This window comes from Alexandromys fortis, unplaced genomic scaffold (genome assembly GCF_014885135.2).
Source record: "Alexandromys fortis isolate MF-2015 unplaced genomic scaffold, M_Fortis_MF-2015_v1.1 scaffold_42, whole genome shotgun sequence".
Lineage (NCBI taxonomy): Eukaryota > Metazoa > Chordata > Mammalia > Rodentia > Cricetidae > Alexandromys > Alexandromys fortis.
The window spans coordinates 6,494,475-6,508,775 of NW_026067934.1; the positions used below are offsets into that span (position 1 = coordinate 6,494,475).

Genomic DNA, 14,301 nt, shown 5'->3' on the forward strand with positions numbered 1-14,301 from the left:
GCCTGATCTAACAAATACGAACGGGTTCCAGGTCAGCCAGAGCTACGCAGAGAAACCCTGACTTGAGAGAACAAACAACAACAAAATGACACTTTTGGGCACTGGAGAGATGGCTGAGCAGTTTCTCAACCTCATAGAGCTCTTACAGTTGCCTCCCCGAGTTCAGTCCCCAGCACGCATGCAGCTCGCTCTACTTTGGAAACAGGTGTAGTGACTAATGCCGGAAAGCCCAGCTCTGAGGAGGTGGGAGTAGGAGGAACTCAAGTGCAAGATGAGAACCTTAACTCAGTATCATCTGTGGCTACACAGTCTGAGCTCCGTGAGACTGTAAATTATTATCGCATAGAGGGGGAAACCCTGCAGTGTTATAAATCTTCTACAGGGCTAATCAGCCGACTAAGACCTACGTGATTGCAGAGGGCTGAACTGTTGCAGGTCCAGCCTAATCATCCTGGACTAATTTTGGTCCCCTAGAGAACTGTTTAATGCCCACCTCTGTGTTTACAGCCTTGTGACTGTCAGGTAAAGTCTTTGTAAAATGTACAGACCCCTTAGTTTCTACTGACTCAAGACTAAAACTCTCATCCCAGAAGATCTAAGGCCTGGAAGAGCACTCCCCCCTCCCCCCCACCGCCACCTCCTGCTGTAACTTGCCTACTTGATGTTTAACCAATACATTGGAAAAATGCTTTGATTTATAACTTTCTTTGTTCTGTTACTGTGAAACTTCCTGAGGGCCATTGAAACGGCTCTGGGTAAAGTTTCTTGCACCAACCCTGATGACCTGAATTCCATCCTTAGACCTGGTATGGGGTACCCACCAGAGAAGACTACTTGACATGGGTTTAAGCCAATAGAAAGTCTTTATTAGCTAACTGTTGACTACACTGGGTGTTCAGGATCCCAGTGTAGCTGAGCCTTTCTCAGGGTGAGCTTTTAAGCACAAAAACTGTGTCCTGGCTTGATATGCTTCAGTTAACAAGAGCAGTTAGGAAGAGGTGGAACTACAGAAGCCAAGAAGCAGTTAGGACATTTAGAGATTTTCCCAGAACTCCAGCTTGGATGGATTAGGTCTTTGTTTTCGTTTTTTGCAGGTGGTACGGTCTACCCGCTGAACTCTATGGCCTCACTCCTTACAAGGATGACCCCAAGCTCAGTGTATAGCTGAGAATGATGGTGGAGTTTTGATCCTTCTGCCTCCACCATCCTAGCAGTGCGATTACAGGCATGAGCCGCCGTGCCTGGCCCTTTCCCAGTGTGTTTTTAACAGCCGGCTGAATTTAGACACTACTAGGCCCCATATACATTAGAAAACACAGAAGCGTAGATGATCTAACAGCAGACTCCCTCCCCAGCCACATTTCTTGGAGCTTGACAATAAGCTCGCCTCTTTCCCCAGCCCCCATCCGAGGCCATGAGCTTAGTTTCCCCTGCAACTTGAAGCTCCTAGTCACACTTGACGTGCTCTAGAGCCGTCCTCTCCTGGCCTTTCTTATGGACACTCCTGGTCATCCATGAATCCTCAGTCCAAATGCCTTCACAGGAAGGCCTACTCCGTTTCCCCACAAGTAATTAGTCTTCTAGTCTTCTTTCCTTCTTTTTTTTATTTTTTATTTATTTATTTATTTAATATTTATTTATTATGTATACAATATCTATCTGTGTGTATGACTACAGGCCAGAAGAGGGCACCAGATCCCATTACAGATGGTTGTGAGCCACCATGTGGTGGCTGGGAATTAAACTCAGGACCTTTGGAAGAGCAGGCAATGCTCTTAACCTCTGAGCCATCTCTCCAGCCCTCCTTCTTTTTAAAAAAAAAAAATTTTTTTTAGGACAGGGTTTCTCTGTGCAGCTTTGCAGCCTGTCATGGAGCTTGCTCTATAGATCAGGCTGGCCTTGAACTACTCACCGAGTCTGCCTCCCATGTATTGAGATTAAAGTTACTGTTTGTCCGGGGACTTGTTTTTTTTTTTTTTTTTTTTTTTTTTTTTTTTTTGTTTTTCGAGACAGGGTTTCGCTGTAGCTACGGAGCCTGTCCTGGAACTAGCTCTTGTAGACCAGGCTGGCCTCGAACTCACAAAGATCCGCCTGCATCTGCCTCCCGAGTGCTGGGATTAAAGGCGTGCGCCACCACCGCCCGGCTTGTTCGGGGACTTTTTATTACCATTTCTGATAGATGTTAGTAGATATAAAATGAAGAACATAGGCTAGCCTCAGACTCAATATATAGGTATAGCCTAGGCTAACCTTGAATCCCAGCCTGTAGGGCCCATGGGTCTACCCCTGCTCCTGGGGTTCATCTTGAGGACAGTTTCTGGCCAGCCAGCTAAACATCCTGTTTGTTCCAGTGCTCCCTCTGCCTCACCTGGTGGTTAGCTATAGGGCCATTGTTTACTCCACCTTGGGCGTGGTAATTTTTCACCTACCTGGTGTGGGGGGGGGGATTCCATTGTGCAGCAGCTAGGTATATAAGGATTTTCCTAAACTTGAATGAATGGCGTTCAGCTGATCTCCTTTCAAATGACCCAGGTCTCTGTGTGTTCTTTCAATCTCCAGGCCCTTGCCCGACTTGCAAACTATATCAAGAGTAATGCAGGAGTTACACCTGCCCTCTTGTCTGCTTTCTGAAGTATTGGGATTACAGGCATCTGTAATCTGAAAGGTTGTTTTAACATTTTTTGCCAATAATATGCATATATTAACGGCTAATAAACTCCTTTGTAAGTTGTTACCAATTTCTAACTCAAGCCTGGGTTTTTTTCCCTGTGAAGCTGTGGAATCACTAAAAAGACTGGCAGTTGGGCAGTGAAGGAGACTTCACTTGGGCAAGAATAGTCTAGCCCTTAGTCTGGCATAGTGGCACACACCTATCTCAGCACTCAAGAGGCAGAGGCAGGTGGATCTCCAAAGCCAGCCTGAGTTCCAGGACAGCCAGAGCTTATTACACAAAGAAACCCTGTCTGGAAAAAAAAAAAAAAAAAAAAAAGTCTACCGTTTTCTACTCTTGGTTATTCAAACCAAGGCAGATGGGTGTGGTCACACAGGAAATAATCCCAGCACTTCCTGGATCGGAGCAGGTGGAGCAGGAGTTCAAGGCCAGCCTCAGCTACCTATAGAATTTGGGCCCAGCCTGGGCTCCAAGAGACCCTATTTCAAAACAAACAAAACCAGAACCCAAGAATGAAGCAGGAGAAAACTCTCAAACCACCTTCTCAACCAACTGGGGGCTGGGAGGTTACAGAAGCGGGTTAAGAGAACCCTAAATGTGCCGCACTCAAGAGGCTGAGGCAGGGGTGTTCAAGGACAGTCTGGGCTACTCGGAAAGAAAAACCAGTCGGGTGGTGGTGGCGCATGCCTTTAATCCCAGCACTTGGGAGGCAGAGGCAGGCAGATCTCTGTGAGTTCTAGACCAATGTGGTCTACAAGAGCTAGTTCCAGGACAGGCTCCAAAACCACAGAGAAACTGTCTTGAAAAACCAAAAAAAGAAAAAAAAAAGAAAAGAAAAATCCCAGCCAAGAGCAAATGGCTCACACCTGTGGTCCTGTTGCTCAGGAAGCAAAGACAGGTGAATTGCTGCAAGTCCGAGGCCATCGAGGTCTGCACAGGGAGACCTTACCTAGAAATTAAGCAAAAATATGGGGTGAAAAATTAGGGGCAAAGGATAGGCTAATGGAGGGAAAGAATATTCATGTGTTTTCCGGGAATGAGAGATTTTTCTTGAAATTGAACACCACCTCTTTTCACGGTGTTCACACAAGGCAAGAGAAAGAATAACATAGTGATTGCAGCGGGATCAATGAAGACAGATTAGAGGAGCATGTATTTGTGATGGAGAACGACAGTCTAGTGACTTTTAAAAAAATGTAGGTTATAGAGAATTTGGGGCTTGCTTCTTGTTGACACAACCAACAGATCCTTGCTTTTGTTTTGGGCTAGTGTTTGGTTTTTGAGGGGAGGTCTCACTAGGTAGTCCTGGAGTTTACCGTGTATACCAAAGGGGCTGTAACTTCACAGGGATCATCTTGTTCTGTATCACAAATGCTACCTGTCTATGTCACCAGGCCCCGCTTGCCATTAAATGGTTGAGAGGAAACAGGCCAGATGTAGCTCAGAGGAGGTGCGCCTAACTAACACATGCAAAGCCTGAGTCCAATGCCAGAAGTGAAGACAGGAGGGAGTGAATCCCTGAAGGCTAGTTCTGTGGAACGGTTCGGAACGTAGTATGAAGGTTAAGAAATGGAGATTGTTGACCTGTTGTTCAGGTTTAGACGGCAGGTAACTAAAGCCATGGATAGAGTCCTCCAGCGGGAGAAACAAATCCTGGAAGGGCTGGAGAGATGGCTCAGTGGTTAAGAGCATTGCCTGCTCTTCCAAAGGTCCTGAGTTCAATTCCCAGCAACCACCATGGTGGCTCACAACCATCTGTAATGAGGTCTGGTGCCCTCTTCTGGACTGTAGACATATACAGACTTACTATTGTATACATAATAAATAATTTTTAAAAATTCCTGGAAATGTTAGTATTCAGAATGGTAAGAGCAGAAAATAACCAGGAGACACCAAAGATGGATAACATATATACGTATAGACAGCATTCTGGGTGGGGAATGTGGCCGTTATCACCATGGGAGGCCTTGCAGAGGATGTACTGGCCATGCTTAAAGACACGTTGACCTTAGCTGTAGCTTTGGAATAGAAAGCAATGGGTTAAATAATGTAAAAAAAAAATAAATAAATGTATGACCTGGCAATGCTGAAGCATGCATGGGCAGCCCGTATATGGCAGTTCTATTAAACTTGTTCTTATTGGGTTTCATGGTCTAAGTTGATGAGGACAACTGATCAGGTCTCTTCCTCAAGAGGGCGTCAGATCTTGTTACAGATGGTTGTGAGCCAGCATGTGGTTGCTGGGAATTAACTCAGGAAGAGCAATCAGTGCTGAGCCCTATTATTAAATAATGTACCAGTTCCAAATTCGCCCGTTTGGCCAGGTTTGCGCAAGTAAACATGGAGCTATGTCAGCAGAGGGCACTAGAGAGGCTCAGCAAGGGAAAAAGAGTTGTTCCTTGTTCAGATAAGATGCCCCTGCTGCAGGTCCATCATCCAGCTCCTACCGGTGTGTGGCTCTCACAGCCAGCAGCTTCTCCAACACACCTGCTGGTGCAATTTTATAGAATGACATTTAAATTAACTAATTATTTTTAGAAAGGGTCCATGGAAGGCGGATCTCTGTGAGTTCGAGACCAGCCTGGTCTACAAGAGCTAGTTCCAGGACAGGCTCCAAAGCCACAGAGAAACCCTGTCTTGAAAATAAAAAAAAGGAAAAGAAAGGGTCGATGGAGAAAGATAGCTCTCTCACGGCCTAGCTGGCCTCACACTCTCAGGGATCCATGTGTCTGTTTCCCAGAGCTGGCATCAAAGCAGGACCATGCCTGAAGGCTGCCTATGGCTTTCAAAGTGGGACACTTTCTGTAGCTTTCTCCCAGTACTTCAGCAGGTACCACTGGCTCTGCGGCTGTGGCTGAACCGCTGCAGTCATGTTCCAAAAAGCTTTGCTTATGTTTTCTATCATTTTCACATGCTAAGTAGCAGTATTCTGATCTTTTTCTCCGAAGCACTGAAAAGCACGAGTTTTAGTCACTTTTCCCATTGCTATAACAAAAAGACCCAACAAAGCATCTTACAGAAGGAAAGGTCCACTTTGGCTCACTTCCATCACGGTGATGGTAACCAGAGGCAGCTGCTAGCAATCTATCAGCGGTCAGCAGTGATCACTGCTGCAGCCTGGCTCATTTTCTGTGTGCACACGTTCAAGTGCAGATTGAACCCTGGGCCTCTCATATGCTAAGCATCTACCATCACTGACCCCGATACCTCAGCTCTCGGAATGTTACCGACGGTCAGGGTCTCACTGTGTAGCCTGGAACTCTGTATGTCTGCATAGCCTGAGCTGGCCTCAAAACCACAATCATGCCTTAGTCTCCCAAGTGCTGAGATTTAGGCATGAGCCACAACACATCATCAGAGTTCATGTTTTTTTCTTTCTTTCAGATAGGGTCTCAGATAGCCAAGGCCAGTCGGTCCCTAACTGGATATGTAGCGAAAGATACCCCACAAACCCTAGTCCCCTAGGATCTACCTCCCAACAGCAAGAATTAGAGGTTTGTGCCACTTGGCACAGAGAATTTTAAATTTTATTATCTAATATATGCATATGCTAGGAAATTTGACTCAAAACTTAAAACTCAGTTTTAAAATGTTTTATTTCATTAAAAAAAAGTTTATTATGTACAAGACTCGGGTATATAGAAAGGCAGCTTAAATCAGAAAAGAGACTGGTCATCATACTCTCCCGTGGAATGTCTGTGACACACACTCTCGATAGTAAGCATAAATTATTTTAACTATGCAGGCTAAGTTCTGAGCTCCACACTGGCCTGCATATATAAGACACCTCTCTAATTTCAAGATTGGTAATGCCAGTGTCAAGCTGCTTGTATATTTATGAGTATAAATTTCACTATTACAAAGACGTGATGTTAACTAACAGGACAGTAGCCCTTTAAAGGTCTTCATCTTGTCCCATGTTTGTACATTTGCTGTCTGAGTTCTTTTGCCAGTTCTCCTTCTGGTAGTTCCATTCTCAGAGCCGAGCAGTTAGGCATTGAGTTCTCTATGGATCTCACCCATCTCCTTTATCTGCAACAGAAAGGGAGGAGCATGCAAGAAAATTTAAGTAACTTTCAATCTCCATTCAGAAAAGTTCCGCTTGTCACCGCGCTCCCTCAAGGGTTTCCCTCTGTAGACCTAGACCTGGCTGTCCTGGAATTTGCTGTGTAGACCAGGCTGGCCTCGAACTCAGATATCCACTTGCCTCTGCCTCCCAAATACTAGGATTAAAAGCGTGGGACACCACCATCCATTTTTTTTTAAGTATCAGGAAGAGGTGGTGACTACTGCAAGACAGACATGAGCATATCCCGTTCTCCGCTTACCTCAGCCTTCTCATATTTTGCTGATTTCTTCCTCGTAGTAATGATCTGAAAGAAAACCATTTAGTGCTTTAGAAACTACTACTCAGACAAAAGTGGCCAAAATGAACATCTGTGCTTTGAACCCATGTAAGCACATGTGTACAAGTTTGGGGCAGGGTGTATAAAGCTGATCATACAGAACCAATTCTTTGAAGAGCTATATCAATACCATAAGCACCCTTCTGGAGCAAAAGCTTTTAACTGAGCACAGATATAGTCTCGTGTATGCATTTACCTAACCATTCTCCAGTTAATGAACTCAGGTTGCTTTCTAGATTGTTACAGAAAACATTAATATATGACCCTGAATGTGCTTCTTGGTTTTTGGTTGGCTGGTTGGTTCTTCTGAAACAGGGTCTCATTATGTAGCCCTGGCTGGCCTAGAACTCACTATGGAGACCAGGATGACCTTGACTTGATGCCTCCTCGAGCGAGCACTGAGATTGAAAGTGTGTGCTACCACACTCAGTGAAGCTTCTTTATTGAACTTCTACTTTGGTTTCCATTTCTGTCTGTTCTGTGTGTTTATTTGTCAACTGAGTTCCTCTTTTTTAAACCATCTATCCCTACCTATTACCAATTTTTAATGAAAGGGTGGAGATTGTTGTTTTAAGACAAGGCTCTAAAACATAGCCTAGAACCTTGACCTCATAATCCTCCTGCCTCAGCCCCCTTGCTGGAATAGGTATATGCCACCATGTCTAGCTTTGTTGCATTTATTTCCACTCTGTGTGTGGAGGCGGAAGAACAACCCTCAGGAGTCAGTTCTCATTGGCCACCTTGTGAGATCAGGATTAAACTGTCCCCAGGCCTGAGCACAAGTCCTCTACCACAGCCAGCCCGGTTGCCATTTTTGTAGGTTTCCTCATCAACTTGTAAGAATTCTTTACTTGGGGCTGGAGAGATGGCTCAGTGGTTAAGAGTGCTGGCTGCTCTTCCAGAGGTCCTGAGTTCAATTCCCAGCAACCACATGGTGGCTCACAACCATCTGTAATGAGATCTGTCGCCCTCTTCTGGCATTCAGGCATACATGGAGGCAGACTGTTGTATGCATAATAAATAAACCTTTAAAAAAAATTCTTTACTTGTTGTGCATATATCCATTTTACTTTATGCGTCACAAATATTTTCCTGGCTTATTTCTATTTTTGTTGAGACAGGGTTTCTTGTGTAGCTCTGACTGTCCTGGAGTTTAGAGGTCTACCTGCCTCGGTCTCCAGAGTGCCACCATGGCCAGCTATTTTCTACTTTTTTACTTTTCAATATCATTACCATGAAAATGTGATTTTTTTTCTTCCTTTTGGTAGATACCTAAACCAACTTCACTCTCAAATCCTCCTACCTCAGCCTCCTGAGGATCAGGACTTTAGGCGTGAGCCACTAAGCCCAGCCCAAGATGTTAAAATATTTAATTTTAGTTGAGCATAGAGGAACATTCCTACAGTCCCAGGAAAGTGGGATGATCAACCAAACCTAGAAATTCAACGCCAACCTAGATTCCCAGCATTAATCTGGGCCTCCATATGCACTCACATACAAGGGCATGGGCATTTGCACACAAATATCACACCACACATGTAAAACATACACCCAAGCATACCACACACATACATATAAGAAAATAAATAAGCAAACACATAAATAAAAGTATTTCTTCCCTTGGAGACCTTTTTGTTAAATCTATGCTTGCACTGCTAGAAAACAAACAAACCCTGAAATAAAAATACACAAAGAAAAAGCTAGGTGTGTTATGACTCACACCTGTAATTCCAGCTCTTGGAAGGCTGAGGCTTAAGATTAGAGTTTGAGGCTGACCAGGGCTAGAGTTTGGAAAAGAAAAGGCGGATGCGAGGTTTGAATGAGGACGGCTCCTAGAGGCTCATGCTTGAGTGTGTGGTTCAAAGTTGGTGGAGCTGGCTGGCTGGGAAGGATTAGTGTGCCTTTGTAGAAGGTGGTGTCACTGGGCTTTGACGGTTCGGAAGCCCACACCATCTCTCTACCTTGTGATTGTGGAGCAGACATAAGTTCTCCGCTACGCCTGCCTGTAGCCACGCTCCCCACCATGATGGTCATGGACTTTAGCTCTCTGGAACTCTGAGCAGGAGCACCCAATATACTCTTCATTTTGTGAGTTGCCTTGGTCATGTGTTTTGTCCCGTCAATAGAAAAGGAAAAAGACAGCTGGAGGTGCTGAGATAGCTGAGTGGTAAAGCACTTGCCTACCATGATGCCTTAAAATCTAATTCTCAAATATGTATTAGTATATCCTTTTATGGATTTTAAGTTTCTTGTATTACATGGTTTCTTTTACTGCAAAATATCAACATTCCTTCTACTAATTTAATGTTATATTTTCCATTCTATCCAGTAATTCATCTGGAATTCACATTTGAACAGAAGTGCATTGCCCAACTCTTTTCATGTTCCCATGTCCTCAGATGCCTGTCCATACATGTGGGTAACATAAGCAGCCCCCAGAGGGTAAAATAGAAATTCAATGTTTCTTTTTATCAAATGGGAAAAAGTGTGGTAACAATACTGAACTAAAATCAAGTAGTCATTCACCTTCAAATCTTGCTTTTTCTTTAAAAAAAAAAAAAAAAGAGAGATTTATTTATTTATTATGTATGCAGTCTTCTGCCTGCATGTATGCCTGTAGGCTAGAAGAGGAAGCCAGATCTCATTACGAATGGCTTGTGAGTCACCCAGAACTCAAGAACTCAGGACCTCTCATAGCCAGTGCTCTTGAGCACGGAGTCATCTCTCCAGCCCCTATCTTTTTCTTTATCTGGGGGCAGTGGAGCTTCGAGACAGGGTTTCTCTGTGTAACACACCTGGCTTTCCTGAAACTTATTTGTAGACCAGGCTAGCCTCAAACTCAGAGATCCACCTGCCTCTGCCTCCCAAGTGCTGGAATTAAAGGCGTGCTCTACCACAGTCGGTTTTTGTTTTGTTTTGTTTTTCCAGACAGGGTTTCTCTGTGGTTTTGGAGCCTGTCCTGGAACTAGCTCTTGTAGACCAGGCTGGCCTCGAACTCCCAGAGATCTGCCTGCCTCCCGAGTGCTGGGATTCCACCTGGGATTTTTACTTATTTTATTCTACTACCTTTAGTACCTGCTACCTACAAAGGCCAGAAGGCATCAGTCAGATCCTTTGAAACTGCGTTACAGATGGTTGTGAACTTGGGTTCTGGGAACTAAATCCAGGTCGTCTTCAAGAACAAGTGCTCTTAACCACTAATCCATCCTCTCTCCAGGCCCTGGCCTTAAAGTCTTGGTCCTCCTGCCTCAGCTTCTCAAGGGCTTATAACACACAACTATGTCATCATACCCCATTCAGATTGATTTCTGAATTCTGATATATTGATGAGAACACCTGATGCCAAGCACCCTTAAAGCCCTGGGATAAAGCTCCTTCTTTGGACCCCTAATACTCCTGCTTTCACCTCCCAATGCTGGGATTATGGCCCCGTACGCAGTGCAGATTTGCTATTTATTTAGAATCACTGCTACATGTACTACTCTTGACTTTTGTGTTGTTTTGGGGTCAGGCGTAGCTCAGTGGTATAGTGATAGCCCCGAATACTTGCAGCCTGAGCTCAGAGCTCCAGCACCGCCAAAACCAAAAACCAGTGTTGTGTTGACCGGCTCTGAACATTTGGGAGTTCTCTACTGTGTTCTGGCAGGAGCGCCCAATTCCTTGCAGAGGACTCAAGGCTACCTGCTGCTTGAAGGCCCTGGAACTAGGCTATGAGGTGGTTTATTCTTATGAGTAATCCTTTCTGACTATAGAAGATGGCTATTGTGTAAAAAAAGAACCAGAAATGCAGTACAGTCCTTCACTAACATTTTCAAACGTGGATACTTTTTTTTTCCTTTTTGGTTTTCCGAGACAGGGTTTCTCTGTTCTGCCTGTCCTAGAACTCGCTCTACAGACCAGGCTGTAGTCTCTGTAGGTCACAGAGATCCGCCTGTCTCTCCTCCCCAGTGCTGGGATTAAAGGCGTGAATGGCGCTGCCCAGCAAACGTGGCTGTAGTTCTTGGCGCTCACCCGTAAGAACAACCCTTCAGCGAGCCCTGACTGGTTCTGTACTCACCAGCACAACTACCCCCGCGATGACTGCTAATGCCACCACCACAATGACAGCGATGATGCCGGCCGTGAGACCCTGCATTGAGAACTCGGGGGCCTTTTCATCAACATAGTAAATCTGGGTCTGGCCAGGGTCCAGATCAAGCTGTTCTCCATTGACTCTCAGGTCCATTTTCTTAGAAGAATGGAACAAGGATTCCCCTTTCACCTACAACAGAGGAAACAATGGAAACCGTTTACAAGAAGCAGCCGTGGGCACTGGTCATCACATGACAGTTACGTGCCAGAGGAAAACCGCTAAGAAGCTTTCCAGTTTTGAGGAGACCCCGGAGCCAGTGAAATGCTGAAGCACTTATTTACTCCAGGAGTGTCATACACTAAGGTGGAAACGAAGCCTGGTCCCACCCATAGCAACATCGTTCCTTCTTCTGTGGCTTCACCTCCCAGGCCCACGCATTCTAAAGTAAACCTCAAAGAAGCATCTGACTGTAATGACTCCCATTACGGTAGTATGTCCTTCATGTGTAACCCTAAGTCTTGGGAGGCTGAAGCAGGAGGTCTACCCTCTACCATGAATTCTAGGTCGACCTGGGCTGCTGTAAGATTCTGTCTCACACACACTAAAAGGAACAATAAGAAAACCCACAATAAATAAAAACATATGCTTATAAATAGTTGGCCTTGAACTTAGTCCTTCTGCTTCAACCTCCAGAGTGCTAGGATCCTAAGTGCCAGGATATAGTGTGCACTGTCACCTCTGGCTTTCACATAAATGTTTTTAAACCGGAGACTGACATCTTCCTCATCACTGCTGTTCCTAACAAACCACTCAGATGCCACCCTCCCAGACTGGACTCCACAGTCCCTAGGAGTTATAAAAGGGTTCTCTCAGGCTCTTGAGTCGGCCTGCTCCCCATGCCGTGCCATCCAGGGTAGATCTCTATTCTTTTATTTTACATTTGCTTTAGGTTTATTTTTATTCTTAATTTAATTTCAGTTGACAGCTGCCTGATATGCTTGCTGGGGATCAAACGCAGGTCCTCTGGAGAGCAGTGCATGCTCTTAACTGCCAAGCCACCTCTCCAGCCCCACCTAACACCTAACGTTTTTACAAAGTGGCTTCCGGAATGATGCGCTGTCCCTCCTAACACTTCTACCTCAGAGCCCAGTCACAGCCCCAGGATTGCACGGCCCCTCGCCTTGGAAAGCTCATTTCTGAAAAATCACCTCCTTTCATGAATGGCTACTTCTCTTTATTCTTTAATAGGGCCCAGTACTTAGGACACGGAAGCAGGAGGATCAGGAGTCCAAAGCCAGCTACACAGAGCTCAGCAGCCTGGACTGTATGAGAGCCTGTCTCAAAAAGGAACAAACACCAGACATGGTGTGTATGTCTTTAACCCCAGCACTCGGGAGGCAGAGGCCAGCAGATCTCTGTGACTACAGGACAGCCTAGTCTATATATACCTTTAGTTTCAGGACAGCCAGGGCTATAGAGAGAGGCCTGTTTCAAAACAAACAAACAAACACTGGAGAGATGGCTCAGCGATTAAGAGCACTGGCTGCTCTTCCAGAGATCCTGAGTTCAATTCCCAGCAACCACATGGTGTGACTCACAACCATATGTAATGAGATCTGGTGCCCTCTTCTGGCCCGCAGGCATACATGCAGACAGAACACTGTATATATAATAAAAAAAAATATTAAAAAACAGCAACAATCAGTCATAAGCATAGTTTATACTTACATCTTTTTCAAAATAGTAAGCCACATCAGCTATGTCCACATCATTTTGAGTTTTCTGAGAAGAGTTTTGCATCAGATCGATAGTGATAACATTATTCTCATACTGGGGGAGTAAAAAATACAAATTAATATAATTAAAATATATATGAAAATTTTGATCAACAGTCAGAATATTTAGAATTTGATATTCCATAATCTATTCCCACAGGAGCTCTTTTCATTGATGAATAATTAAATGTATCACTGGTAATTTAAAATCTTTGAGAGGTCTTCCAATCTATCTTAAGAGACTAAAATAGCAATACAAACAATTTTTTAAAAAAATATTTATTTATTATGTATACAATATTCTGTCTGTGTGTATGCCTGCAGGCCAAAAGAGGGCACCAGACCTCATTACAGATGGTTGTGAGCCACCATATGGTTACTGGGAATTGAACTCAGGACCTTTGGAAGAGCAGGCAATGCTCTCAATCTCTGAGTCATCTCTCCAGCCCACAAACATTTTTTTTTAAGAGTTAAGGAAAGGGCTAACTGGGAAGGATGGTTAGCTGTCATTGTCCACTAGAACAAACATTGAGGCACTTGAGAAGACCATCTCAATGAGGGACTGTCTAGATCGGGTTGACTGTAGGCTAGTCTGTGGGGATTATCTTCATTATGTTAACTGAGGTGGTGTAGCCCACACTGACCGTGGGCTGTATCATGGCATGGGCTGCAGCCTGGACTGAATGAAAAGAAAGGGAAAGAGGTGGTCAAGGCGTGCATGTATTCATTCTCTCTGCTCTTGACTGTGGACAGGGCTGGCTGCTTACGTTCCTCCTGCACTGACTTCCCCACTCAAATAAACTCTTTGGGGGCTGGAGACACGGCTCAGCAGCTAATAGCACTTGTTGTTCTTCCTAGCTACTAACCATCTGCATAACACCACCTCCTTTTCTGAACTCCTGGGACACTGGGCAAACACATGGCGCACGTGGTACACATATATACGCACATACTGGTACAACATGCACAAATGTAAAATAAACCTTTTCTAACTTGCTTTGTTCAGGACATTTTATCAGAGCAACAGGAAAGCAAGACACTGGGTAAGGACAGCCCATGGCAATATGTGCTGAGGCAGTCAGTCCCAGAGAGGCCCTACGGGATAAGGACAGTATACGTCAGGCATAGTTGCGACAGTACAGGTTCTCAGGGGCAGTTGAGGCTTTCAAAGTCTATGGAAGGAAGGCAACTTGGGTTCCATATTAAGTGCCCAGGATTTAAACTGTTGCTAAAATCCATTTAGCTACCACTGAAAATCACTGGCTGTCTCAGGGGGTGGCGCACGCCTTCAACAGCACTCAGAGGCACAGGCAGGAGGAGGATCTCTGATTTCCAGGACAGCAAAAGGCTGTTGGGGGGGGGGGGGGGCAGGGAGGG

General features: G+C 44.8%; 1 protein-coding gene across 1 annotated transcript in view; it reads right to left on the reverse strand.

The window, feature by feature from the left end:
- Positions 1 to 6,249: 6,249 nt before the first annotated feature.
- The window catches only part of Epcam (epithelial cell adhesion molecule), a 15,012-nt gene continuing 6,960 nt past the window's right edge, over positions 6,250 to 14,301 (reverse strand). The window contains exons 6-9 of the mRNA XM_050146180.1: positions 12,878 to 12,979; positions 11,135 to 11,338; positions 7,000 to 7,044; positions 6,250 to 6,703 (exon numbers count right to left, since the gene is read on the reverse strand). Coding sequence (XP_050002137.1) covers positions 6,662 to 6,703; positions 7,000 to 7,044; positions 11,135 to 11,338; positions 12,878 to 12,979 — 393 coding nt within the window. The 3' untranslated portion in view covers positions 6,250 to 6,661. The remainder of the gene's footprint in view (positions 6,704 to 6,999; positions 7,045 to 11,134; positions 11,339 to 12,877; positions 12,980 to 14,301) is intronic.